This window comes from Chelonia mydas, chromosome 7, assembly GCF_015237465.2.
Source record: "Chelonia mydas isolate rCheMyd1 chromosome 7, rCheMyd1.pri.v2, whole genome shotgun sequence".
Lineage (NCBI taxonomy): Eukaryota > Metazoa > Chordata > Testudines > Cheloniidae > Chelonia > Chelonia mydas.
In genome coordinates this window covers 9381712-9407541 of record NC_057853.1, presented here as the reverse complement: position 1 = coordinate 9407541, position 25830 = coordinate 9381712, and the positions used below count along the sequence as shown (strand labels likewise).

Below are 25830 nucleotides of genomic sequence, written 5' to 3'. Positions count from 1 at the left end.
GGAAAAACTCCTGTTGATTTGAGTGGGCTTCCAGTCAGACCATATGTGATTATCAAATATTCATAACTAGTATGTCTAAACCAGGGTTCCTCGGGTATAGCAAAAGCTCTTTTCCTCACTGAGCATTGGCAGCCTTCAATGAACAAAAGTCTCCCTTATTACAATGGGATTCCCACATAGAGGGAGTTTGCAGGTGTGGGACCAAAAAGTTTAGGATGAGTAAGAATTATTAAATTTAAACCCAGTTTTGGTTAATGATAGAAAAAGAAAATCCTCTGAACGGATTTTTCCCTTCCAAGCATCAAAATACCTTTTCTCCATTTTCAGACAACTCACAGCTAACATGAAGTTTTACTATATTCTCTGCAAAAATGTTTTATATGTATATATATTCATTCCTGCAAAATTTCCTGCAAAAAAAAGTTACCCATTGAGCTGAAATTTCTCCTGCTTGTTAAATAAGTGTATTTAACAAGCAGCAGAAATTTCAGCCCAATGGGTAATTTTTGCAGGAAGTTTTAAACACCCGAAAGCTTATAACTTAAGTGCCTCTTTAACCCCGGTTATTCTGAATGTGACACTAATATTCCAGCTATATTAATAAAGGGTACCAATATATTTCTCAGCCAGAAAGTATATTGAAACATGACCAATATTTTCTGATTCTGGTGGGCCCCAGGAGCTCCAACCTGTATATAAAAATTAATTCATTGCAGCTAAAAGCCTCTCTGCTTCCTACCTCTATTGTTAACACTAGCTGTGCCTTGCCAGTTCTTGCTACAGCTTTGCTAACTTCATTCAGTCCTCCTGGCCCTGGAAGCTGGTGTAGAGTCACTAGACCTAGACACTGGATCAGCAACGTTGAGCTGTTGGTACTGGTGTGAGTAAATCCTAGTTCAGAAATAGGATGTTATTTAAGTAATCTGTGGATTGCAATGAGCTAAGAATGGAATCACATTTATTAGTAGTAGTAATAAATAAATAAATAAATAAATAATAATAAACAGAGCCAGCATACAGAAGTAAATCAAAGAATTTATAGAATCAAAATAAAGATATTTTCAGTTGAACTCTGTGATATTTTTCTCCACTTTATGGATTAAAATATTTAACTTGTTTTTCTTAATTTCATGTACATCATATTTTCATTATTGCATATACCAGTTAGTTAAACTTCTGGGTTAAAATTCTGCATTTCTTACTCTGATTGACTTCAGTGGTCTATGGAATTTGACCGCTCCCAATTAATGTCATCCACTTGAGTTTTTGCTCAGTATTAACTTGCACTGAAAATTGTATAATAAAGAGTGTGTGTGAGAGAGAGAAAGAGAAAAAGTGTGTGAGGGGAAAAAAAAAACTTTGCTTCGTGTTATTAAAAGAACAAAAACAAATAAACAACATAACCCAAAACCCCCTACATCTTTAAGATTTCAAAAATTAGGTAAAATGTAACTTGTAATGAATATTTTTTGAAAAAATTACACCTAAAAATCCTGTAATTGCCAGAGCTGAATGGTGTCTCAATTACAGCAGTACAATACAGCTTTTAAAGTGTCTGTATATTTGTCTGAAGTAAAAGAAAAAAAGAAAAAAAAAAGGAGAAGCATTGTCTATTAAGTGTCAAAAGCCTTTTCTTAAACCACAGAAGGCTTGGACAGAACTAAGGAAATTTTTCATCTGGAAGAGAAATGCGAAAAATTACCCTTCATGTTATTGGAAAACCTATTATCAAATGCTAAAACCTTTTCTCAGATCCCTCAATATACACAGCCATGGAGAACACTTTGGTTATAGTGATTAAACCTTTGTTAAGCAGAAGGCAAAATAAAAAGGGATGCAATCCACCTGCTAATTAGCAACTTTGTTTTCCTAGATTTTCTTAATTTGAGCAGTGAACACTTCCTATAACATTTCATTTTTTCTGTACTTTATAAAATGAGACTACATTGTACTTACGGGGAAATGCAGTTGACTCTTACTCCCCTGTCAATCCATTCAGTTCCTAATGTCTGTGTTAATTTTACGACCCCAGCTTTTGAGGCGTTGTATGCTAACTGCTTCTGCGGGTGAGGCACTAGAATAATTCAGAAATACGAAATATTGATTCTTCAGATATTAATATGCACAGGGAAGCTAAAAATCACAACATGCACAGATGAACTAGCTGCCCTTTCCCCTGATGTTGGGCAGGTAACATGAAGGAATTCTAATATAGCAAATCCCTACATCTATATTTTTCCTAATATAATATATTCCATCTAATATTTTTGCATTAACAGCTGGAGGATTGAAGAGAAAATGAAGAAACAACAGCAATAAAACAGACTGCAGATTTTAGAACTACAAAAAATAGATATTACAACGATATACTCAAAATATTTGGCTGTATCCCACAAATAGAAACATATGCACAAACACACGTTCAATTTTTATAATACACACATACAAGTAACTGCCTGAAACAAGTTATTCTGCTTAATTTATAACCTCTCTCTATTATCTCATCAGGTGTTTGTGGGGTTGTGAACATGTGTGCCCAAAATTCTGATGATCTACCACTTTCAAAATCTGAAGCCTTTGAAAATGTTTTCCAGATGTCACATGTCAGTCATAAAGGAAAATGATCGGCTTGTTAATTACAATGTTCAAGCTTGCTTCTGCTGGATGTTCTGTTAGTTCTACCCTGTCGCTGAGCTCTTCCAGTGTTCCAAGGAAAAACTACTTTAGAGTAGAACCTCAGCTGGTGTAAAGTGTCATAATGCCACCAAAATCAGTAGAAGTCAATTCTGCTCTCGCAATTTACTCCCGCTAAGGATCTGCTCCTCAAGTATTTTTAGCTACCTGGCTTCCATTCTGACCTATTTAAACAAAGTTGTTAAAAAAGCAGTGAAATCTAAACATGTGCAGTTTAATATTAAATATTACTGAGCTGTAATTCTTTTTTACTGAGGGAAATCAGTACTAAATACCATTAATGAGGTAAAAAAACCCACAGTGTCTGGTATTAAAGTGTTTTAAAGGGCAGGTGCACTACTAAATTTTTGTAAGGTGTATCAGCACATCAAATTGGTTTTAGTTTCATGTGACTACTGGCAAGCACCATATAATACAGGTAGGAAAATTCAGTAAATAAACAAGGGTTTGAAAATGAGCATTAAAACAGCTTAGCTAGCAATTTTATGTCACCCTTATAAGTACCAGATGGAATGCACCCAACAGTTCTGAAGGAACTCATATAAGAAATTGCAGAACTACTAAATGGTTTGCAACCTATCACTTAAATCAGACTCTGTACCAGATGACTAGAGAAAAGCTAATGTAATGCCAATTTTTGAAAATTTTACCAATTTTTACCACTCAAGAAAGAGCTCTTTAAAAAAGAGCTTTCTTAAAAAAGGCTCCAGAGGTGATTCTGGCAATTACAGGCCAGTAAGCCTAACTTCAGTACCAGGAAAACTGATTGAAACAACAGTAAAGAACAGAATCATCAGACGACAGATGAACACAATATGGTGGAGAACAGTCAACATGGCTTTTGTAAAGGAAAATCATGCCTCACCAATCTATTAGAATTCTTTGAGGGTGCCAACTAGTATGTGGACAAGGGTGATCCAAAGGATATACTGTACTTGGACTTTCCGAAAGCTTTTGACAAGGTCCCTCACCAAAGGCTCGTAAGTGAAGTAAACAGTCATGGGATAAGAGGGAAGGTCCTCCCATGGATCAGTAACTGATTAAAAGATAGGAAATAAAGAGCAGGAATAAATGGTAAGTTTTCACAGTGAAGAGAGACCCCAAGGGATCTGTACTGGGACCAGTGCTGTTCAACATGTTCATAAATAATCTGGAAAAAGGGGTAAACAATGAGGTGGCAAGGTTTGCGGATGATACAAAATTACTCAAGATAACTAAGTCCAAAGCAGACTGCAAAGGGATCTCACAAAACTGGGGGATGAAAAATGGCAGGTGAAATCCAGTGTTTATAAATGCAAAGAAATGCACACTGGAAAACATAATCTCAACTTTACATACAAAATGATGGGGTCTAAATTAGCTGTCACCACTCAAGAAAGAGATCTTGGAATCATTGTAGATAGTTCTCTCACAACATCTGCTCAATGTGTTGCAGCATTAAAAAAAAGCTAACAGAATGTTAGGAACCATTAGGAAAGGGTGAGATAATAAAAATCTCAATGTCATAGAATCAACCTGTGGACATTGTTGCCAGGAGGATGCTGTGAAGGCCAAAAGTATGACTGGCTTAAAAAAAAAATTAGATAAGTTCATGGAGGATAGGTCCATCAATTTTTATCAGCCAAAATAGTCAGGGATGCAATCCCATGCTCTGGGTGTTCCTAAACCTCTGAATGCCAGAAGCTGGGACTTGACAACAGGGGATGGATCACTCCGTAATTGCAGTGTCCTGTTCATTCTCTCTGACACCTCTGGCATTGGCCACTGTCAGAAGACAGGATACTGGGTTAGATGGAACATTGGGCTGACCCAGAATGGCTGTTTTTATGTTCTCACTTCTCCTATACTCCAGAACTTGCATTTATCCTCTAAACCCACTGTTTATAAATGTTGCAACTTAAATTATAGGAAAAGGCCGGTAAATAAAGAACAATATTGTTGGATAATGCAAAAACACTGAAATGACATAGGCTCCAGTTCTTCAAACACTTTAGCACATTTAAATGTATGCATGTGAGTAGGCCCATTGACTTTAATGTGACTTCTCGTGTACTTAGATTTGAGAACTTGTGTGTGTGTAGGATTGGGAGAGAGCAGGACATAGCTAATAGTTCCTCCTCTTTATGTATGCATTAAAGATTTGAAAGGTCCTTCATTTGTCAGATAATGCATTGTGTAGTTTGAAACCCAAGTCCATTCCATATATTATTTTTTTTCCAAAACAAAATAATTAGGATTTTATTAGAGGAAATATTTCTCCTTTCTCTCTCTCTTTTTTTATTTGGGGGTGTGTGTGTGTGTATCACATCACAGATGCAGCACTCCATGTGGGCCGTTGAAATGGAGTGGAATATAATTCCTTGATTAATTGCTGTACACCAGCTCCAAGTTATGTACAAATTTAGTAGTTAACCTTGTCACCTCACAAAAGCAGTCATTGCTAAACTTTACCAGTTCGTCTGTTTGTAACAAATAACTTGGAGTTTCCTAAGAGGATAAGGGCTTTTGCATCTTCCCCAGTCAAGGCATTGCAGTTTTCAGTGTGCACAAACTAAAACAGCGATTTGCTGTAAGATGTTGGAATCTGCCTGCTGATTTTGGGACAGAAGCTCATTAGATATTTTCTAGAGTTCCTTCTTCTAAATGCATCTCTCTTACAGAAAGGGTTAAGGAAGGCAGTTTAGAAGATGAAATATACACCTCCTGAAACACTTGGCCCCTCTTAATTGAAAGCACTCAAGAGCGAGCCAAAGGGTGTCACAAAGTGGATGGCTTTCACAGCGGTACTGTTTTTGCACTAAAGTACATAGTACCAAATCCTGTTCTCCTTACTTCCTCTGTCATCTTCGGCTGGACCGCTCATGTGTACAAAGACAGAATTTAGCACACACACACACACAATCAAAAATTGACTAGAGCATCTTCATAAATGTAAAGATTTATCTTCACCCCAGTGGAGAACACTTTAGAAAAGGTCACTTCTCTTACGGCTCTGTAGGAGTGGGGCTGGGAGAAGGGGGCTAATTTCCCTAATGGTTCACATATTCCCTACTGTTTTGCATACACAGAGTGGGGGAAATGTAGGTAAAAATCATACCAACATCGGCTGAGTTATATTTTTAATATCTAATACAAGGCGACTGCTTCTTTGCTCAGTGATTGGGGGGTTCTAACCTGCCCTTGATACAGGCATGTAACATTAGTGGGGGGTTCATACACTTACATGTTAGAGGATAAACCCTCTTACCACCAAAGATCGTCACTGCAAAAAATAGGGATCTTAGCTACACCTGGATAACTCAGAGTAACTCCATCTGCTCTCTGTTACACTGGCATATATCTGGAATACCTCTGGTGAAGCCACTGGAGATACTCAAAATTTATACAGGCAAAACTGAATGCAGAATCTCAGCTTGATTATATTATTTATTAAACTATTTTAGGGAAATATATCTGGGAAACCACAGTCAAAATTCTATCCAATAGGATTAACTCCCCTGAGTTTCTCCTCTGCTCATTTTGTTGTATCTACCAAAGAGAACTCAACCTACGAAAAATTATCAAGTATTTCTAGAAACATTCCATACTATGCCAGTTGGCCAACATACTTAAATAACCGAACAACATATTTATTTAACATTCAGCAGATGGACACGATATGAACATCGTGATTTTCAGTTATACTTTTAGAACTATTTGGCGGGGGGAAGGGGTTAATGCCAAGATTCAAACAGGTTCATGAAGTAAACACGTTCCATCTCGTCTTAATGACTGGTCTCACTAGGCCCGCTTGGATTAACATTCTTTGACATTTACGTGTACCCCTGCTGCCTTTCCGAAGATATTTTCACTTTAAAAATACTCTTTTATATTTCAGTAAAGATTTCTAATTGTGATTAACATACTTCAGGGCCAGATTGTCAACTGCTGTAAATGGACATACTGCCATTGACCCAACCAAGCTGCGCTGACTTACGCCAACTGAGACTCTGACCCTCAGTTTGCAGTTTCAGTAAGATAATTGTAATTTAAATATTCTCTCTGGAAATATCACTCATTTATTTAAATAAGAGACAGCACTTTTGAACAACAAAAATGAGAGAGAGAGTGGTATTTTAACACTCAGAAGAGCAAATCCTCAGCTGGTGTAAAGCCAAGGATTTACCTCACAGCTGTTGCCTAACATTCTATAGTGTCTATATCTACTATTAAGCCTTGTATTGTTGTTGCTATTATTCTAATATAAATTGTGGTAGCACCTCAGCACCACAGGCATGTACTAGGACCCCATTGTGCTAGGCACTGTATAAAATACATAACACAAGTTTAAAGCTTTGCAGTTCCGTTTTTATTTTTGTTTGTGCGATTTGCAATTCTCCATACTTGGGGAAAGGGACTACTCTTGTGTTTAACCATAAGTAAAACAGCTGGTAATGAGACTTGTAAAAAGATTAACAACAACTTTATAAATGCATTTTTGAAGAAATATTTAAAGTTACTATGTAATAAACCGAACAGAATGTCATAGAATGTCAGACTGGGCACCGTAAAAAATAAATGTTATTCCCAAGGAAAATAAAAAGACTGAATATTTATGTAACATTCAGCAGATGGAGATGGTATTTATATAGGGGTTTTCTGTTGTACTTTTATAGCTACTAGATTTTCTTGTCTAACTTGGTAACCCAAGGCACCATTTGATTTTTGGATTTGGACAATACTGCAACAGATGTCCAGACCAATAAAATAAATTCCTAAAGGGCTATGCTTAATTTGTGTAATTGATCAATTTTTGTTACATGGGCTTCAGTTCACCAGCATGTAACTGCTTCCCAGATTAGCTCAGCAGTTGGGATTTCGTTCCATATGTTCCAACAATAGTTTATTGGCTCTTTGATGACACTGCTGATACAGCAGTGTTAGTGGAGACACCTGTTGGCGACATAATGAAACAGAACAACTGGTATTGCAGTTAAGGGAAGAGTGAAAAGCTTTTGGATAGACTGTAAACACTAGTAAGGCACACTTTTCGGAAATGTTATACATTGTGCTCAGATTAAGGGAGTTACACCAACACGTTTCTTCCATAATTAATGTGTCAGACTCAAGGAGGGTAACTCCACCTCTTCTATAAAAAAGTAATATGTGCTCTAAAACATGGAGGACAGATAAATGTTGAAAAATGAGATCATAAAAATTTTGTAGTACATTTTCCCCTAATACAAAATGTCAGTGATTTACTCCTTCCCAATACAGGTTTAATTGATTCAAATAGCATTGGTAGTAATTAAAATATGGATTCTAAAGCACAACTGTTAGATATCATCACTCACCTATTAAACTTGCCATAGATGCTGTGTTAATTATCTTCCCATATCCTTGCTTCAGCATAATGCGGCCTGCAGCCTATGACAGAAATTAAAGGAAAGACCAGTGACCCCTTTTGTGATTGTGCTAATAATTACATGATAATAAATTAGTCTTCACTTTTCAGAAGAGTTTATGGATTTTTTTAAAAGTGCACAATGTAAAAATTTGATATAAAATGGCTGATGCAGAAAAATTTCTATTGTCATTTTAATTCAGCTACTGTGTTGCCAAAATTTTCAAAAGGTGAGTAGTAATATTGGATGCCTCTAGTATTGGGAACTCCAACTGATATCCCACAAAAGGATCTGATTTTCAGGAAGTTTTGGGCACCCGGCCTCTGAAAATCAGGTCTCTTTTTAAGGTGTCTCACATTGGACCAATAATTACTAGTTACTTTTGATAATCTTGGCCTAAATGTATACCTGCTTCACAGTGTCACAGAATTGAATTTTTATTTTTTTTATAATTTCAACAGATAATACCAACGGTTATTTTTAAGCATTTTTAATTTTTTTTATCTATTTAAAATTTTCACAGTTGAAAAAAATGCTTAAAACCGATAATGGTGTGCAATTTTTATTTAGTGAAATTTTCACAGATGTGGGAAATTATGGGGGGGAGTCAGACAATTATTTAATGACAACAGACATGGAAATACAAAAAGTCAAAGCTTGATAACCATTAAGACACAAATTGTCAACATCACATGTCAAAATACACAAAGTAAATGTCCTTAAACTCTAAATAAGTTCTCAGGCAGCATTCTTCTTACTTTGCCTATCTGTAAATTTCAGTTGTTATGGATGGAAATATTTTTTCATCAGTTTGCATTTGTTTGCTGAAATCGACATTTACTGACAAAAATCTGATGTGGCCAAGCCTACGGATACATAGCCAAACTATTATTAACACCCACCAATATACATTTGATTTTATGATGATAATTAGCAACAAGAATATTATTAAACCTCTGGGTAAGTCAAATGCTTAGAAAACAGCTACAGGAAAATAGTATAGATCCTAATACTTACTTGGCAGCACAAAAACAAGCCTCGTAAATTAACGTTAAAAGTTTTGTCCCATTCTTCTAGTGAAGTGTCTTCACTTGCAGAATTCATGTTAATTCCAGCATTGTTACAGGCAATATGAACTGTGCCCCACCTAGCTACAATCGCATCCAGAATCCTTTGCACATCTTCAGGTTTGCTTACATCTGCTGCCAATGCAATGCTTTTTATCGCTAGATTAAAATGAGATTGATAAAACAAATATCGGCATTCACAGAAAACAAGGTATCCTTTCTTGTGTAACTAGTTACTAATTCTTAAAACAAACAACAACAAAACCAGTTTAATCACCACTCCACTGATGACAGCAAATTATGTGCTATTAATGGAAGCATAATGCATTGGGAAATGAATCTTTTAAAAAGTTTTTAAGTTTAACTTTGGTAGATTGCACTTACTGTAGTCTAATACACAATCAACTTATTTAAAATCAGAGTTCCGACTCTCCAGTTGAATGAATCTTTGAATACTACACCATCTTCTGTTCAAAAGTTTAACTGCAGCTTATCAACTAAAGTGATGGTCATTCCAACAATTCTCTGAGTGCTATGGATCATAAAGTGCATCACTTTCAGATGACAGTTATTAGCTCATAAACAAGACAAAACAGAGGAATATTTTATCTGTTGTGCTACAGATGTTTTTACAGTGAACCCCAGATGCCACAGAAATCAAATACATTTGTCAGCCAAACTGATTCTAAACATCAGGTTTTTAGCGTTTGGAGTGTACATGTTCTTTAATGTGTAATAGTGTATGCAAAAGCCATCCAGAACTATAGCTGTGATTTAAACATGAAAATCTAAATATTCAAAATTATGGCGCTCATAGTAACTAATTCGGTGCCATCACAGCTACACATTAAAGCACAAAAGTTAATATAATTAGTAAATAGCTGTAAAAGTACCCTATGGATGTGAAATGTGACTGTTAAATTTGCTTTTACATCAATAACTTTGCATATCTTGCCTTTTGCACATGTACAATCTCAATCAAAAATTATTCCAATGCAGATTTTGCATTTCATGTTTTATTACTGCATATGCTAGAAAGTTGATTTTTAAAAAAAATGTGAAACCTTATTTTTTCTAAGGCTCCAATCCAACGGAGCACTTGAAGTCAATGAAACTACAGACGTGCTTAATATTAAGCATGTGCCCAAGTGTTCTGCTTGACTGGGAATTAATTCACAGGAGGGTAGACAGCCATTATAGTTATAGCATAGATCAGTATTCTATGAGGAAGAAACAATGGATAGGGAAGAAATTATATATTATAAACAGGATCATAATAGATCTGCTCTCATGTGGTTTATTAATAAAAACAGGAAATAGTCAATAACTGAAAAATGAGCCATATAATACGTCAAAAAGGAAAACGTCTAGTCTTTTCCCAAGAAGAAATGTCATAATATGTCTTCTGAAGCATTATAGGAAAGCCCACAGGGTCTTTTCGGGGTGGGGCGGTGCAGGGGGCGAAAAGCTGCACCCTCCTATATATATATATATATATATATATATATATATATATATGTGCATGGCAATCCCACACTAGGAGTCTGGATGCCTATGCCCCAGAGCAAGGCGTGGACTGGGAGGAAGATCAGCATTTTGCCACCAAACTCACCTGTGGGCCTGATCCAGTAAGCACACGCAGAGCTTGCCAGATCAGATCAGGCCACCAGAGACGAATTTACACACAAGAACATAAGAATGGCCATACTGGGTCAGACCAAAGGTCCATCTAGCCCAGTATCCTGTCTTCCGACAGTGGCCAATGCCAGGTTCGCCAGAGGGAATGAACAGAACAGGTAGTCATCAAGTGATCCATCCCGTCACCCATTCCCAACTTCTGGCAAACAGAGCCTAGGGATACAATATATATTCTTTTATACAGTGTATGTGATAAATACACTGAAAATAATCAAAATTATCTAACATTTCCATCTACTCCTAAACTGTCTTCTAAGCGTGTAAATAATTGGTGTTCCTATAATCTTTTCATTATTTTTATTAACTTTATAGGCTAACATGGGTATAAGTGTGTAACAAATTTTGGCTTTTTCTTCCCCTCTAATGAATACATCACATATAAAGAGGAGCAGGTAAAAAAAACATAGAAAAGTGGGAATTTAAAAACAGCATTGGCTTCTCAGAATGTTGTTGTCATTTTGACTTTTTTCAACATGTTGGATAATGGGAAAATGTTGATGTGCTATAATGCTTGCCAAAGCCCCCATAAAACTGATGAAACTTTGCATTGACATCGACAGGTTTTATGATAAATTTTGCTGAAAACTCAAAAATCCAAAAATGCTGACCAGCTCCATCTGTATATCTGCTTTTGCTTCTATGCTAACAGGCTTGGTCCATTAGTTGAAGAAGTAGAGTCTTATGCTTTTAGGTCCAGAAATCTGCCTTTCAGTCCATGCATATGACCCAACAACCAGGCTATTCATTCTTCATACACCTTGGTGCCGATGTGCTGTGGTGCCAAAAATATCTCCATCGAGGAGTAGCTGGTGCCCTACACCACTCAGGATTGTCCATTGACTTGTGTTGTTTGTCTCAAACCTTAATATATATGTAGCAAAATGTAAACATATTCCTGTGTTATCACTAGTCCTGCAATCTGATCTGTGGAGATGGACCTCTGTGCCTGTATGGAGTCTGACTGACTGCAGTGGAAATCCAGCCACATCGATAAGATTGCAGAATCGGGGCCTTATCTTGTATTCATAGGTAGAAAGAAGATTTTTTTTTCCAGAGTTCACCCTATTTTACCCTACACAGTATTTCATCAAGGTCATTTTCACCACCTCTTTTTTGCAACATTTCAGCATCCCGACTCCCACCAGCGGTGATACATTGCTAGAGTTCTTTTTCCCCGCTGCATAAAATAAAAGTGTTTCACAACAAAACGAATAATATTTTTGCTGCAATGTAGTGATTGTGGAGAATAGATAATAATAATTACTGTACCTTATCAAAGTCACACTTAAATCAGGAAATTAAATGGCTAACATACGGGTCTGATCTTCCATTGATGCACCCGTGTAACTCCCATTAAAGTTAACAGGACTTGTGCACATGCATCAGTGAGAGAATAGTCCCCCTATAGGATCCAAGCATCACATCAAACAATTAAGAAATTCTGTTTTCCCCAGGTATGTATCCCCAGCTGCTGTTAATGATAATGGGAGTGATATGTGAGCATCTAGCGAAGGACTTTGAAATGTGGTTTCTCATTAAAAATAGCTTACCAAATTTAGCCAGTACTAATCAAATCCATTAAATTGCTCTAGTGCCTGACAGGGCAAAGAAACTGGACTTTTCCCTCTTAAAATAATATACTAAAAAGAAAATTAAACAGTTAGAAATATAGTCTTAAAGTGGTAGCCCAGTTCTGAGCCTATAAATCCAAGACAATTCAGAGTTAAAGCTAAAACCGTCTATTTAAGTCCAGATGCAGATGTTTGTTGAGATGAGCAATTTCAGGGCCCTAAGCAGTCCCCATTGATTCTAGTCATTCAACACACATAAAGGCAGAGGGACTTCTCCGATGCACAAAGTTAGTCATGGGAGTGTTTGCAGGATTGAGGGCCTTAAATTGTATGTTCTGAGTCAGTTTATTGCAGAATTCTCTCAAAGCCCTAGATATGGCATGTATAATGTCAACAGACTCCGGTCGTCGGTGGGCAGGGTCGAACCTGCGACCACTGGAGCTAAATGCATGAGCCTCTCCTGCATGAGCTAAAAGCCACATGGCTATTAGCCAAGGCTGTAGCAGACTCATCAATCTCTAGCTGGGTTAGATGCCACTAGAGGAGGACAGAGTGCCACATGAAGCAGACATGGGTTACACATGCACTGAACTTGGAACAGTTTTTTCTGCAACAGTGGATTAACTTTGCAGAGTTCATGGAAACAGCTTTCAGGTTAAACCAGCCAAAGAGAGAGCTGCAAAGGAGTGAAGCACTTGATTTAGTCCTCTATGGCAGTGACTGTCTTGTTATGTGTGTGTACAATGCCTAGCACAAGCCAAAGATTGGGATTGCCATGTTTCTATGTCTAAAACTCATTCTGGGGTGATGGCACCATTAATGAAGGCAGCAAAATGTTCCTTGATACAGAATACACAAACTGCACAAATGTAAAGAACTCTTAGGAGTAGAACCCACATTGAAAGACTCTGAAAAGATCAATCAGGTGATAATGCAGGGCAGTGTTTCTCAACCTTTCAAGTTGGTGACCCTTTAATTTGAAATCAAAAACTGCCATGACTCCCTTACACTTACTATAAAAATAAAAGTGAAACACATATTTGCAATAAACCTGTATAATTTACGCGAGAACAGAGCTGGTCAGAACATTGTCAATTAAATGTATTTTCATCTAAATATTGTTTCATCGAAGCCAAAAACGTTTCATGGAGACGTACTGATTTTCATAGGATCATAGAATATCAGGGTTGGAAGGGACCTCAGGAGGTCATCTATTCCAACCCCCAATTTTGAAGAAGTTTTCAGTGGAAAGGTTACTGGGGTCCAGGATGGACTCTCGGGTCACTTCTGAGAGAGAGAAATTGAAAACCTGACCATTTTAATCCAAAAATGGACATTTGGACACAATTCAGTTTGACAAAAACTTTTTAAAAAATTGTTTTCATTCCATTGCAGATCAGAAACAAATGTCAAAACTTCCAAGTTGTTGCAAAACAGAATTGTCATCCTCCAGCCAGTTCTGTTTGAAAGGTTGATGGTGAATTCTTTACTTTAAAGGGCAAGGATGTGCGGGGAGTGAGAGATGGAGGTTTTTTTCTTTGCTTTAGATAGTAATAAAAAAGGTCACGCCTTACTACCACTCTGATTGCTTTCTGTGAACCCCCTAGGAGACACAAACCCTTGGCTGAGAAACACTGGGCATCAGTTGAGGAAAGAATGAAAAACTCCTCTGCTGAAACTGTCCTACAGAAAATTTAAACTAGGTTTCCAAAAGGAGTTTGCCAACAGTCAAAGTGTGTCAACTCCGAGAAAGTCTCTTGTTTCCCTCAAATAACCCATTCCCTTCAGAATACCCTGCTCAATACATGTAATCTAACCATGAAAGCATGTCCAAAAGGCTAGTTAACATTCAAGGGGTAGCTATGGTGTTCCAAGATCCTATACCTTTGGCGCACAAGAGCATGAAGCTTTTTCAGGAAGGAAGAACTGGATATCTCAAGGAATTTGTTCTGATCTATAACAATGACCTAGAACTGAACAGCTCTGGATCCCATTACAAAGTCAAAGATCCAATGGCCAGATCCAGTAGTCAAAGCCTTACCATTAGGCTGGTATTCAATGACCAAGGTAAAATGAGTCTCTCATCACTTAGTACTGTTTGTGCTGCATAAACCAGCACCTTTTTAAACAGTCTTACCAGAGAGACCAAGGATTGTATAAGCATGGAGTCTAAAACACTCCTCTCTCTGATGGAGGTTTGCCCTCAGGAAATGAACTGAGGCACTAAGGCAGGACAGTGGAAGGAGTTTTATGGCCACTGATTGCACTCTAGCTGTTCTGCAGAAGAACCAAATTTGTGTTGCAACGCTGCAAATGTACTTTTCACAACCAATTTTCATTTTAGAAAATTTCTACTTCAGCTAATACACCACAGAAAAACTGACCTAGGTCCTCCCTGCAGTAGCATACAGTCTATTACAATATCCGTTTACACAAATATTAGAATACACGCCCAGATGGCAGTATCCCACTTTCCTGAATGAAGCTACATCTTTGATGATATTGAAGAATCCGATGTAGCGGAAGGCTTGGATGTACTTTCACAAGAGGAATTATAAAATGAGTGATACTTCATCTCTTTTCTCATTAAAACTCTATTTCCAATTGTCTATGTTTCCTTTATGAATATAGTTTAGCTTTATCATATTTGCAAACGTCTTTGGAGAGGAATTGAATTTTAGGTCCTATTTTAGTAATAAAAAAACACAAAATGTAAGTGGTTTGTAGAAGATTTCACCTATTGTTTGGGATTTTACTTGTGATGTATGTCAGTATTGTGTACCTATATCTGACCTCTATGCTTGTCACTGATGCATGTTTTGAGGAACTATGGCCAATGTTTCCAAAAGTGACAACTGACGATTTTGGGTGGCTCTAAAAAGATCGGCACCCAAAAATTAACAGGCCAGATTTTCAGAATGTGCAGCCACTGAAAATCAGGACCTTTCAATGGGTCCCAAATTGGACACCTAAATTAGGCAGTCCTGAAAATCTTGTTTTTCAGTATGTTTATGTCTGGCATATCCCTCAAAGTTACATGTAACTAGCTGACCCCCTTAAAAATCTCAGGCATGATCAGTACATTGCTTCTCTTTAGCCCTTTCCCTAGCTCCTCTCCTTGCTTTCTGCCCTGTGAACAAATTATTCCTCAACGACGGCTACTCTATGATGCAGCGAGTGGAAGTCAAGTCACACAGACAATGCCTGCAGCCTTTTCACAGGCAAAACCCTCATTGAGGCTAATGGGTTCTGAACAATGACTGAAGCCTTTGGCCCACGATTATTAGATACACAGGAGACAGATTCATGCCATAAAAAATATTACCCTACGCACCCATGACGTGTTTGTGGCCATACAATTGGTTTTGTGTGTGAAAGGAGAAGCTGTAGTTGGGATATGTATTAATGGGTGCATGGGCTGTGTCTGGCTGTTCTTTATTAGCAAGTCTTAAGTGCCTTAGCTGCCACGTGATATAACATATGGAACAACTCTTTTTCTGGCTGATTGATGTATATTATATAGCACTTATTAATAAAAGATTGCTATTCTCTGTGCCCGTCAGTCATGGCTCATTGTATGCTGTTTTTCCTTCAGGTACCCTGGATAAAGAGTTTTATACACAGTAATTTGCTTTCCTGGTTGCGCTTACTCTGTGAGGTAACACAAGCAGGCAATGTGACATTGGTTATTGCTTGCTGACGCAGAGCTAAGATGCTGCGTGAGGCAATCACGCTCGGCAACTGTGGCATGTGTGTGCTATTTGGAAATTCTTTGCATTGCTGTTTGACTTATTCTGCATCAAAACTCGATGCAAGATATTCTCCAACAAGCCACCAGCTACGAAAGTTTAAAATAACAAAGCACACAGACATTACAGGGATGAGCACTGTAGAAGTGCATGTATGAGGGCAATCAGAGAATTAGTACACTGCTTACCTTTCAGGCTGAGCTCTTCTGCTACCACTTCTGCCTTTGCAAGTACCAGATCAACAATGGCTACCTTAGCACCTGCTTCCCCCAATGCATGAGCAAAGGCTCTTCCTATCCCCTGGCCTCCACCTGTTACATAGGCCACTTTGCCATCCAAACGCAGGCGATCAAGGATGTGACATCTGTTATAGCCCCAAAAGACATCATCTTTCACCAGTTCTTTCTGTAGCAAAACACCACAATGCACTGAGAGTCAAAATTCAGTTATGTTAAACCCATTAGCCCCTCCCCCCACCCCCCCCACACACACACACAAATTATAGAATCATAGAAAATTAGGGTTGGAAGAGACCTTAGGAGGTCATCTAGTCCAACCCCCTGCTCAAGGCAGGACCACCCCCAACTAAATCATCCCAGCCATGGCTTTGTCAAGCCGGGCCTTAAAAACCTCTAAGGATGAAGATTCCACCACCTCCCTAGGTAACCCATTCCAGTGCTTCACCACCCTCCTAGTGAAATAGTTTTTTTCCTAATAGCCAACCTAAACGTCCCCCACTGCAACTTGAGACCATTACTCCTTGTTCTGTCATCTGCTACCACTGAGAACAGCCTAGCTCCATCCTCTTTGGAACCCCCATTCAGTTGAAGGCTGCTATCAAATTCCCCCTCACTCTTCTCTTCTGCAGACTAAATAAGCCCAGTTCCCTCAGCCTCTCCTCATAAGTCATGTGCCCCAGCCCCCTAATCATTTTCGTTGCCCTCCGCTGGTCTCTCCAATTTGTCCACGTCCTTTCTGTAGTGGGGGACCCCCAAAACGGGACACAATGTCCAGATGTGTCCTCACCAGTGCCGAATAGAAGGGAAGAAGCACTTCCCTCGATCTGCTGGCAATGATCCTACTAATGCAGCCCAATATGCAGTCAGCCTTCTTGGCCACAAGGGCACACTTCTCACGTGTGTTAAGGTGTGGGGTAGAATGTGTCGGGAGTTGTTCCTTCCTGCCCCATTACTTTGGTGCAAAAGGTAGGATTGAAATCACGCTGCCCAGGTCAGTGAAGTCCAAATGCCAGCAGAGCTATCAGCTCCAGAGGAGGTATGGAGGGGCAAGGCAATGGGGTAGAATGGCTCTGCTGCTGAAAATTTCACTGGATGCTCTAGTCACATAAGTGTAGCATAGCATAGCATAGCATAACACTTCACTTCACTTCACAGCACACTTCCCTTGCATGCCCAGGGGTCATTGTGAATGTCAAAGGCATAACACCTCCAAAGGCACAATGTACCTTCAACCCCTCCACTACAGGTATGTCTGTGGCTGGCCTGTGCAAGCTGACTTGGGCTCTTGGGACTCAGGCTGGGGAGCTGTTTAACTGCAGTGTAGACATTCAGGCTTGGGATGGACCTGCAGGACCTGCAAGGTGGGAGGCTTTAATCCAGCTAACAGTGGGGAAGGGAAACTAGGAGCATATTGCATAAAGTAGACGTAAAGGGGTAGGGTAGGAGGGGGGAAATGGCAGGGTTACTGTAATCAATGATATAAAGAAAACAGTGGCTGCCCCACGGCACATTATAATTTATGACATGCCTCACTCTGATACTGGTTTCTTTTACGATTCTTACTCTTTAGGCAATTACTGGGGAAAGTGATGCATGCAGGATACATTCTTCAAACGAGATTGTCTCTTTAATGCATAAAGTGAAAACAAAGGGTGACATCCTGGCCCCAATGAAATCAATGTGAATTTTTCCACTGACTTCAGCGAGGCCAGGATTTCACCCATACTGCTTATGGAGAGAAAATACACACCTTTGATTCAATCACCCTATCTGCGTGCACACGGCTCCTTCGGATGACACTCATTCCGCCTTGCACAGGTAAAATAACCTGGAAAAACACGAGTGTCCAAATCAACACTGAACCATTTCGACTTCAGGGCACACCACATTGGGCCTGAGCCAAAGCCCATTGAACTATGTGGCAAAGTCTCCACGGACTTTACTGGGTTTGGGCTAGGCCCATGCTGGGTATTATGGTGGCTCTCTCTTTGCATGCTGCTCCCTGCACATGAAAGTCCCTTCCTATCCCAATATGACAGTCCTCCATCTTACCTCATATTCCCATTCAAGACTCACTACTACTTTCACAAATGCTAGATCAATAAAAATGCCATTTTGTCTTCCAGTTTTATAAACAAGACACAGCGTCTGGGACTTCCAGTGCATCTGATTTTGATTGTCGAATGAGATTTTATGTTCTTTGGGACTTGTACCAAGATTACTCTTGGAGCTTAATAATAATAATGAGTGAATATTCTCTGGACAATCTTACCTACTACTGTTTGTGTTCTTCTGTATATAAATTACATTTTATGCTCCACCACTATGATTTGCAGGCCTGAACTAGTGACCTGGTGCCATTGTCTAGATGGAAACCATACCTTAGTGAAAATGACACAGCATTTTGTAGACCCAGCGCCACTGGCCAAACACAAGAAAATAAGATGGGCAGGCTAGGTACCAGGGTGACTGAGTGGTTAAGAGTAGGTGTCAGGGCCTGGACAGTTAAAGTGTCAAATACCCTCTTCTGCAATTGAAGGCAACTATTTCTGATGACACAATAGAGCATGGCGATGCACAGTATGAACCATTTGGATCTAGTAAATCAGGCCTAGTGTTCCACTGGGTGAATAATATAACGAACTTTTTGGTTCTCTTGCGTACCCTGCTGGAACTGAGCAAAGTACGTTTTATAGCGTGGCCACTACTGTAGGGAACAGACAGCAAGAGCGAGACAGCCTACTTCCAGGACTCCTAAAACACAATATTGCTGAAGCAGTTTCATAGATGCTTACAATACCAATATAACCCTTAACTAATTGTACAGCACTAACCTGCTCAACGCGAGGATCTGAATTAATTACATTATTTAATTTTCTGACAGCTAATACATTTTCATCAGATATGTTCTCCAGGTAGACTTGTCCTTTCATGAGAGTATTCTCCACACAGATCACTCCATCCATTCTCAGCAAGTGGTTATCCATGACAAAGTTGTAGTCGTTAACGGCATTTCTTTGAGCAGCATCAATAAAAACTATATCAAAGTGTTCGCCAACAGCCACTAACTCCTGGAGAAAAATAAATGATGTCAAAGGAAAAAAGTACCGTTTCCATGCAGGTGGAGGGTCTTGGAACCAACCTCCATATGAAACACAAGAAAAACGCCTAACGGAAAACACTATTTTAAAGTAATTATCCTAATCAAAGGTCATTTCTACTGGAAAGCAACTTTTTGATTTACAGAGAGCAAGGTAGAACTGGTTGAGATGTTTCTGTATACAGGTTGGCTTGGCTATCTACATACTACTGTATCTATCCACACAGATAAGTCAAGCCCTTTAAATTCCTCCTACCAGTGCCAGTGCCCACATCTGTGTGAGCAACTGAACCCACAGTGTTTTAATACCTCATAAAGCACCACATTCCCAGCTGTTGATGGGTGCTTGTGGTACAAGTCAGAGGAAATACAAACCAAGATCTCTTGCATTGGCTCAGACACACATCTGTACCTCTTTACTGTGGGGCGTGCCTGCATTTATATTCAATACATTTTAAAAAGCTGCATGTAGCAGGCAATATATGATGGAATTTTCACACATGCTCAGAGTTGACTTAACTCTATTGAAGTCAACGGGAGTTTTACTATGGACTTCAATGGCAGCAAAGCTAGGCCAATGCTGAATGTAGCAATACACAACAAAGAAAATGTTTTTGACAAGAATTAAAAAAAACCTCATGAAACAAAGGCTCAAAGATAGTGAGGGAGTCTACCACAACACATCCAAGCACCCGAATCTACAATTCCCGATTAACATCTGAACAATGCCATTCTCCTGGGTGTGACCCTTGCTCTCTCTCTCTATAATATAGTCATACTTATGCACCCGCTATCTGTGTTTTGGTAAATGGACAGGTTAGGACAGAGATTGGCAAACTAAGGCCCACAGGCCACATCCGGCCTGCGAGACCAACCTGCCCTGCCCTTGAGCTCCTGGCTGGGGAGGCTAGCCCCCGGCCCCTCCCCCACAGCCACACCGCCACACGGGCAGCGGGGCTGCAAGCTCCTGCTGCTCTGAGCGGCATGGTAAGGGAGTGGTGGCGGCGCGTGGCGGTGAAAAAATTGGTAGGGAGTCCCAGGGGGCAGTCAGGGGACAGGGAGCAGTTGGATGGGGCAGAGGTTCTGGGGCTGTCGGGGTCGGGGAACAGGGGGGGTTGGATAGGGCGTGGGAGTCCCGGTGAGGGGCAGTCAGGGGACAAGGAGCAGGGGGGTTGGATGGGTCGGGGGTTCTGAGGAGGCAGGAAGTGGGAGGGGGCGGATAGGGGGGCAGGGGCCAGGCTGTTTGGGGAGACACTGCCTTCCCTACCTGGCCCTCCATACAGTTTTGCACCCTGATGTGGCCCTCGGGCCACCCCTGGGTTAAGAGATTGCTGCTGGGACACCACGTCTTTTCTTAGCAAACTTGGCTTATGTCACTGGCTTGGTGGCTTATGAGATTATGAGAGTCTAGCTCCTGGTGAGTTTGTGGACCTCTCACAGAAATGTCCACCATTAGTGGAACTAATTGGCACCCTTATTGGCATTGTAGCAAATGGGACAAGAAACTGAATGAATTCCTGAAGAATGAATCACCCTGTAGAGACGATACATCCAGAACAGCACTGAGGGCCACAGGTGGGGAAGTTCAGAGAGCTCGCACTGCCGCAGCCTGTTGGGTGGATAAACATAAGCATTCACACTCCAGGGCTGTCAATGCAGCACTTTTCACCAACCCTAAGGACTAGATCACGCCATTCCCACAGGCCCAGAGTAAGGGGACATGTGCATTGTGTTGTCCCAGAAGTAAACCAGGGACCAAATTATGACAGAGAGTCACAATTCAGTCCCTAATGCCCCCTTTGCATGAGCTCAGCTGCAAGGACCGAGGCACGGTAAAGGGGTAGCAGAGTGAAAGCTTCACCCACTCCTGCTTGTGCCTGCCCAGTCCCTGCCCACCTATATGGGAAAGGCTGTAATGGCCGTCAGGAGCTCCTCTCCCTTGCTCGTTATGGCGCATGACAAAGGTAGCCCACATAGGTGAGTTAGGGGGCATCTCACACCCCATTAATCTTCTGCACAGTTTGTCCCAGGGGTCACGATTTAACCCTCTATGCACATTAAAATATAGTTAGGGAAGTTCTTTTTTTCCTGTGCCAGTGATTATTTTGTACATGTCTATCGTGCACATTCTTATTTGACTCCTCTCTACACTAAGCAGACCTAACCTTTTCAACCTGTCTCCATATGGAAGTATCTCTGGACCACTTCTATTTCTATCCTATATCTTTTTTGAGATGTGTTGACCAGAGCTGAACCCAATATGAAAGGTGAGGGCATACAACTGATTTATACAATAGCACTATAGTACCTTTAACATTATTTTCTATCCTTTTCTTCAGACATCCTACCATTTTATTTTGCTCACCACTGTACACCGAGCTGATGTTTGCACTGACCTCTCCACAAGTCCCCTGGCTTTTTTCCTGAGTATATTCAGTTATTTATAGAAAGCAACAATGTGCGAGAGTAGTTAAAATTATTTGTTCTAATGTGCATCACCCTGCACATGTGAACAAGAGATTTCATCTGCCATCATGTTGCTCAGGTACCCAACTCTGGTAAGTCCCCCTGGACTTAGGCACAATCTTCTCTACTCTTGACTAACCTAAATAATTTTGAGTCATCTGCAAAATGTTGCTATCTCACAGTTTACTCTTGTTTCCAGACTATTAATGCACCATCACCTCACTGTTCAACTTTATCCCACATTGCACACTGACCATTTATTCCTAGCTCTTTGATTCTTTCCCCTAGCCAGATTCTGATCCAGGACATATCTCTCACCCACGACTCTCAGTTTCTTTTCTAGCATCTCTAATGGTTTTTTGGAATGGGGTAGTGGCCATGCTGCCATGGAGCCTAGAGGAAGTTCAAAGGCGCAGTGTAATGGCCCTTGCCTCTAGTAGCTCCCTGAGAGCTACACAGGTCTTGGGAGATTTCTGGGTGTAGGAAGGAACCCTCTCTCACTTCCAAGGGTGAGCAAATCCCACTGCTTCCCACCAGAAGAACTGGGAGGAATTGCAGAGGGTACAATAATCTGAATAACATGACACACAACTTTTGTTGCTCTGGGTTACAGCGGAGACACCAATTCATATAGAATGTAAGAGATTCAAATCCTCAGGACCGGATGGCACACATCTAAAAGTGAAGAAGAAATTTAAGAATGAAGCAGCTGAATTGCTACCCAAAATATGCAATCTCATTAAAATAAGCGATGGTTCTAGAGGATACTGATGCTGATTATGATGTATAATGGTGTTGACTGGTGACCAGGTGGGCGGCCTTATAGATTACCTGTGTGTGGTGACTGATGCCCTCTCTGCCCAGAAAGCTGCTCTGGGACATTCAGAATTCAGTCTGGGGCCATTTTATCTCCAGCTGCATGTGTTTCAAAAATGCAACATTTCACCCATCTACCTAGAGCAGATTTAAATTCTTTTAAGCCTTGGTGTTTAGAGTAAAAGGAGACTAATGACATTTCCCTGGACTGATTGTTTCTACCCCAGTAAATCTTAACAGCACTTCTTATCTCCAGCTTTTTCTCTGTCATGTTAAGACTCTGGGCAAAATGAGGAAGAGCGATATCCTGTGATGTATGAAAGGAAGAGTTAACCTTAGTAACAAATGACTTTGGAGTATGAAGTATCATCTTATCCTCCTGGAATATGTAGTAAGGTTCATGTCTTCTAACAGAGGTTTCAGAAACTCTTCTAAAAAAGTGATTTGGACCAGCAAGCATGTATTTATGGTGAGAAAATAAGGGAAATTAGATAACTCCAGTGCGGATGGATGAGTTATGAAAGCTCAACGCACAGTGGTCCGGTCAGAGGTCCGGAAGATAAGCCTGATTGTTAGTATGGATAGACATACTGCTGTAAGGCACTTAGATAGCACTGGGAGGTCTACCAGAGACATGCATGAGCTTATATTTATGACACTGATTACTGCTGAGATATAAGATATCAGATGTAATTGCAGGAGATCTTAAGACCAAATCTAGGCTATTTTGTAATAAATCCAGCAGATCTAGGTCATCTGGTTTCCTGGAGCTGATCTTGTTGTCTCAACACTAGTAAGAGACTTTGTCTACACTCCTACATAGGCCAAAGTGGTGGAAGGTCTGTGGGAGGCTAGGAAGGTCACTGTTATTTTAGGAAAGTATCTCAACTTGTTTAGGCTTGTTACTCAGTAGCCAAGCAGTCACTTTCAGGTAATCTGGGTAGGGAAGGAGGAGCAATCCTTGGAATAAGAGCTTGCTGGGAGGATGGACTGGAGGTCTCTTGAAAATTCTACTAGGTCTGAGAAGCATAGACAGTTTGGGTTGACTAGAATAACTGTTGTTTCCTCCTTTTTGATTTTTCAAATTACCCTTCTTGATACAGGAGGAAGACATGCAGAAGCAGATTTGGCCCTTTCTGAGCCAGAGCATCTGTTCCCAATGATTTCTGGTCTGCTTCCCTAGTGAAGAAAAAGCTTTTTTGGCACGTTTTGACTGAAATAGGTCTATCTGGGGATTGCCTAGCGCCCTGGATAGCAACAAGATTTCCTCATGATTCAGACACCAGTCTGAGCTCGTTACCCACTGACAATTTACCTGCTTTTGTGATCCCTTTTATGTGGAATGACATGCTGGAACAGCTTAGGTCATTTAGGTCACCAGCTTAGGGACAGGTACAGTTATTCTTTCTCATGTCTTTAGTCCAGAGGAATCCATGAAATTCCTTCATGCTCAGCCTTCCCTATGGTGTAATCTCTGTGTATGAGATCAGAAGACACAAGAGCTGGCAATAAAGATACATGGACACCACTCACTTTTGTGTCACCTCGACTCTGTGCCTGGATTTCAGTGATCACTTTTTGCCTGGGGAGACTGTGGCCTTGCTGGTCTCTGATGAAGCTTTGGAGAGGAGAGAGGATGTAGAGGCCTCAACAAGCCATCCGGTTTCTCACCCCCTTCCACTGGCAGAGTGAGGTCCTATGAGCAGGGAGCAGTTTTGGCTAAGATCCCCTGAAAGGCACCACTTAGCCATTGCCTTGCTCTATTTGGGCAGGATTTAAACGGAGAGAAGGAGCTTAGTGTGAGCCCTGTTTGGGGAGCAATGCACAAAAAATATTGGTACTGTAAGGGAGCGGATGGGATCGGAGGGGGGAATTCTTTTCGCTGCTATCCCCAGAAGTACCTTTAAAATATGGGATTGCAACAGGTAGAGGGGGAGCGCTAGACCACTGCTCTGATTGAACTGCCAGAGACAGAGCAGCTGGCCCATGGGCAGAAGGGTTGTGGTCCAGCCGAGGACCCCTTGGGCAGTCTGACCTGTCTTTACTATTTGCAGGAAGAGAGGTGCAGCCCAAGTATCTTGAACTGGCTGAGAGGCTGAGATCCAGAAGGAAATCATTTGTCTGCAAAACAGTCTGCTGAAACCCACTTGGGAACATACCTTCGCTACAGAAGCATCAAGACAAATTGTCTTAATCCAGGGTTAGCTTGGCTCCCTGCATTTATTGTTTTTTCTTACTGTAAATAACTATTTCTTTTTAAAAAATCACAGAACCATTTGGTATATTAAAAGTACGCCAGAAGGCAGCATTTTAAAGAGCATAAAACTATTGCTAGTTACGGCAAAAAAAAAAAAAAAAAAACTAGAGACAAGACATTCTGAATGAGCAAATGAATGAATCTTCCGCCAAATCTTATTTAAAACCTGATGTAGTGTTGATTGGAACCACCGCTCACACCAGGTACCTCCAGACTCACTCAGCAGAATGACTGTCCAGTTTCTTTGATATGGATCGTACAGTCAGTATATTCTAATAAACTCCAAACTCATTACCTTTGATACACCTTGTTCTTGACCTAAATGTAATAGTAATTTTTCCTGAAGGTACATAATATACATGAAAAAGTTCAACTTCCTTTTAAAACACCATTAGAATATTTTACTGGATGTGGACATACACTCTGGTTACTCCTAAATGCTATTCTATTGAGTACAGTTTATATTCACTGGCAAAGCTAAATCTCAGGGGAAGCTAGAGAGGGAATGCAATTTCTAGTAATAACAGCTCACAACAGTGAATACTATCCACTTATCCCCACAATTTCCAGCTATTTTGGACTCCTTTCTGAATTAACCTTTCATATCAAAAGGAGCAATTCTGCACACTAGAGACTCCGACACAATTTCATGCATAATTTATTCACTCAGTTCAACATTAAACGCAGAGTCCTTGACTTTGTCAAGGTGGATTCTGCTGGCAGACTTCACAAGCAGCAAAACAGGAGAAATGAGATCTGCAACTCAACCTATTCACCTATTCTTGCTGG

The 25830-nt window shown here is 40.2% G+C and overlaps 1 protein-coding gene across 1 annotated transcript in view; it reads right to left on the bottom strand.

Annotated features, from left to right (window-relative positions):
* LOC102930500 overlaps positions 1-25830 on the bottom strand; it is a 51520-nt gene that overhangs the window by 6421 nt on the left and 19269 nt on the right. Inside the window, exons 5-10 of the mRNA XM_043550984.1 lie at positions 19237-19473; positions 18153-18230; positions 16352-16568; positions 9096-9304; positions 8028-8100; positions 1957-2074 (exon numbers count right to left, since the gene is read on the bottom strand). Of these exons, the coding sequence (XP_043406919.1) occupies positions 1957-2074; positions 8028-8100; positions 9096-9304; positions 16352-16568; positions 18153-18230; positions 19237-19473 (932 nt within the window). The remainder of the gene's footprint in view (positions 1-1956; positions 2075-8027; positions 8101-9095; positions 9305-16351; positions 16569-18152; positions 18231-19236; positions 19474-25830) is intronic.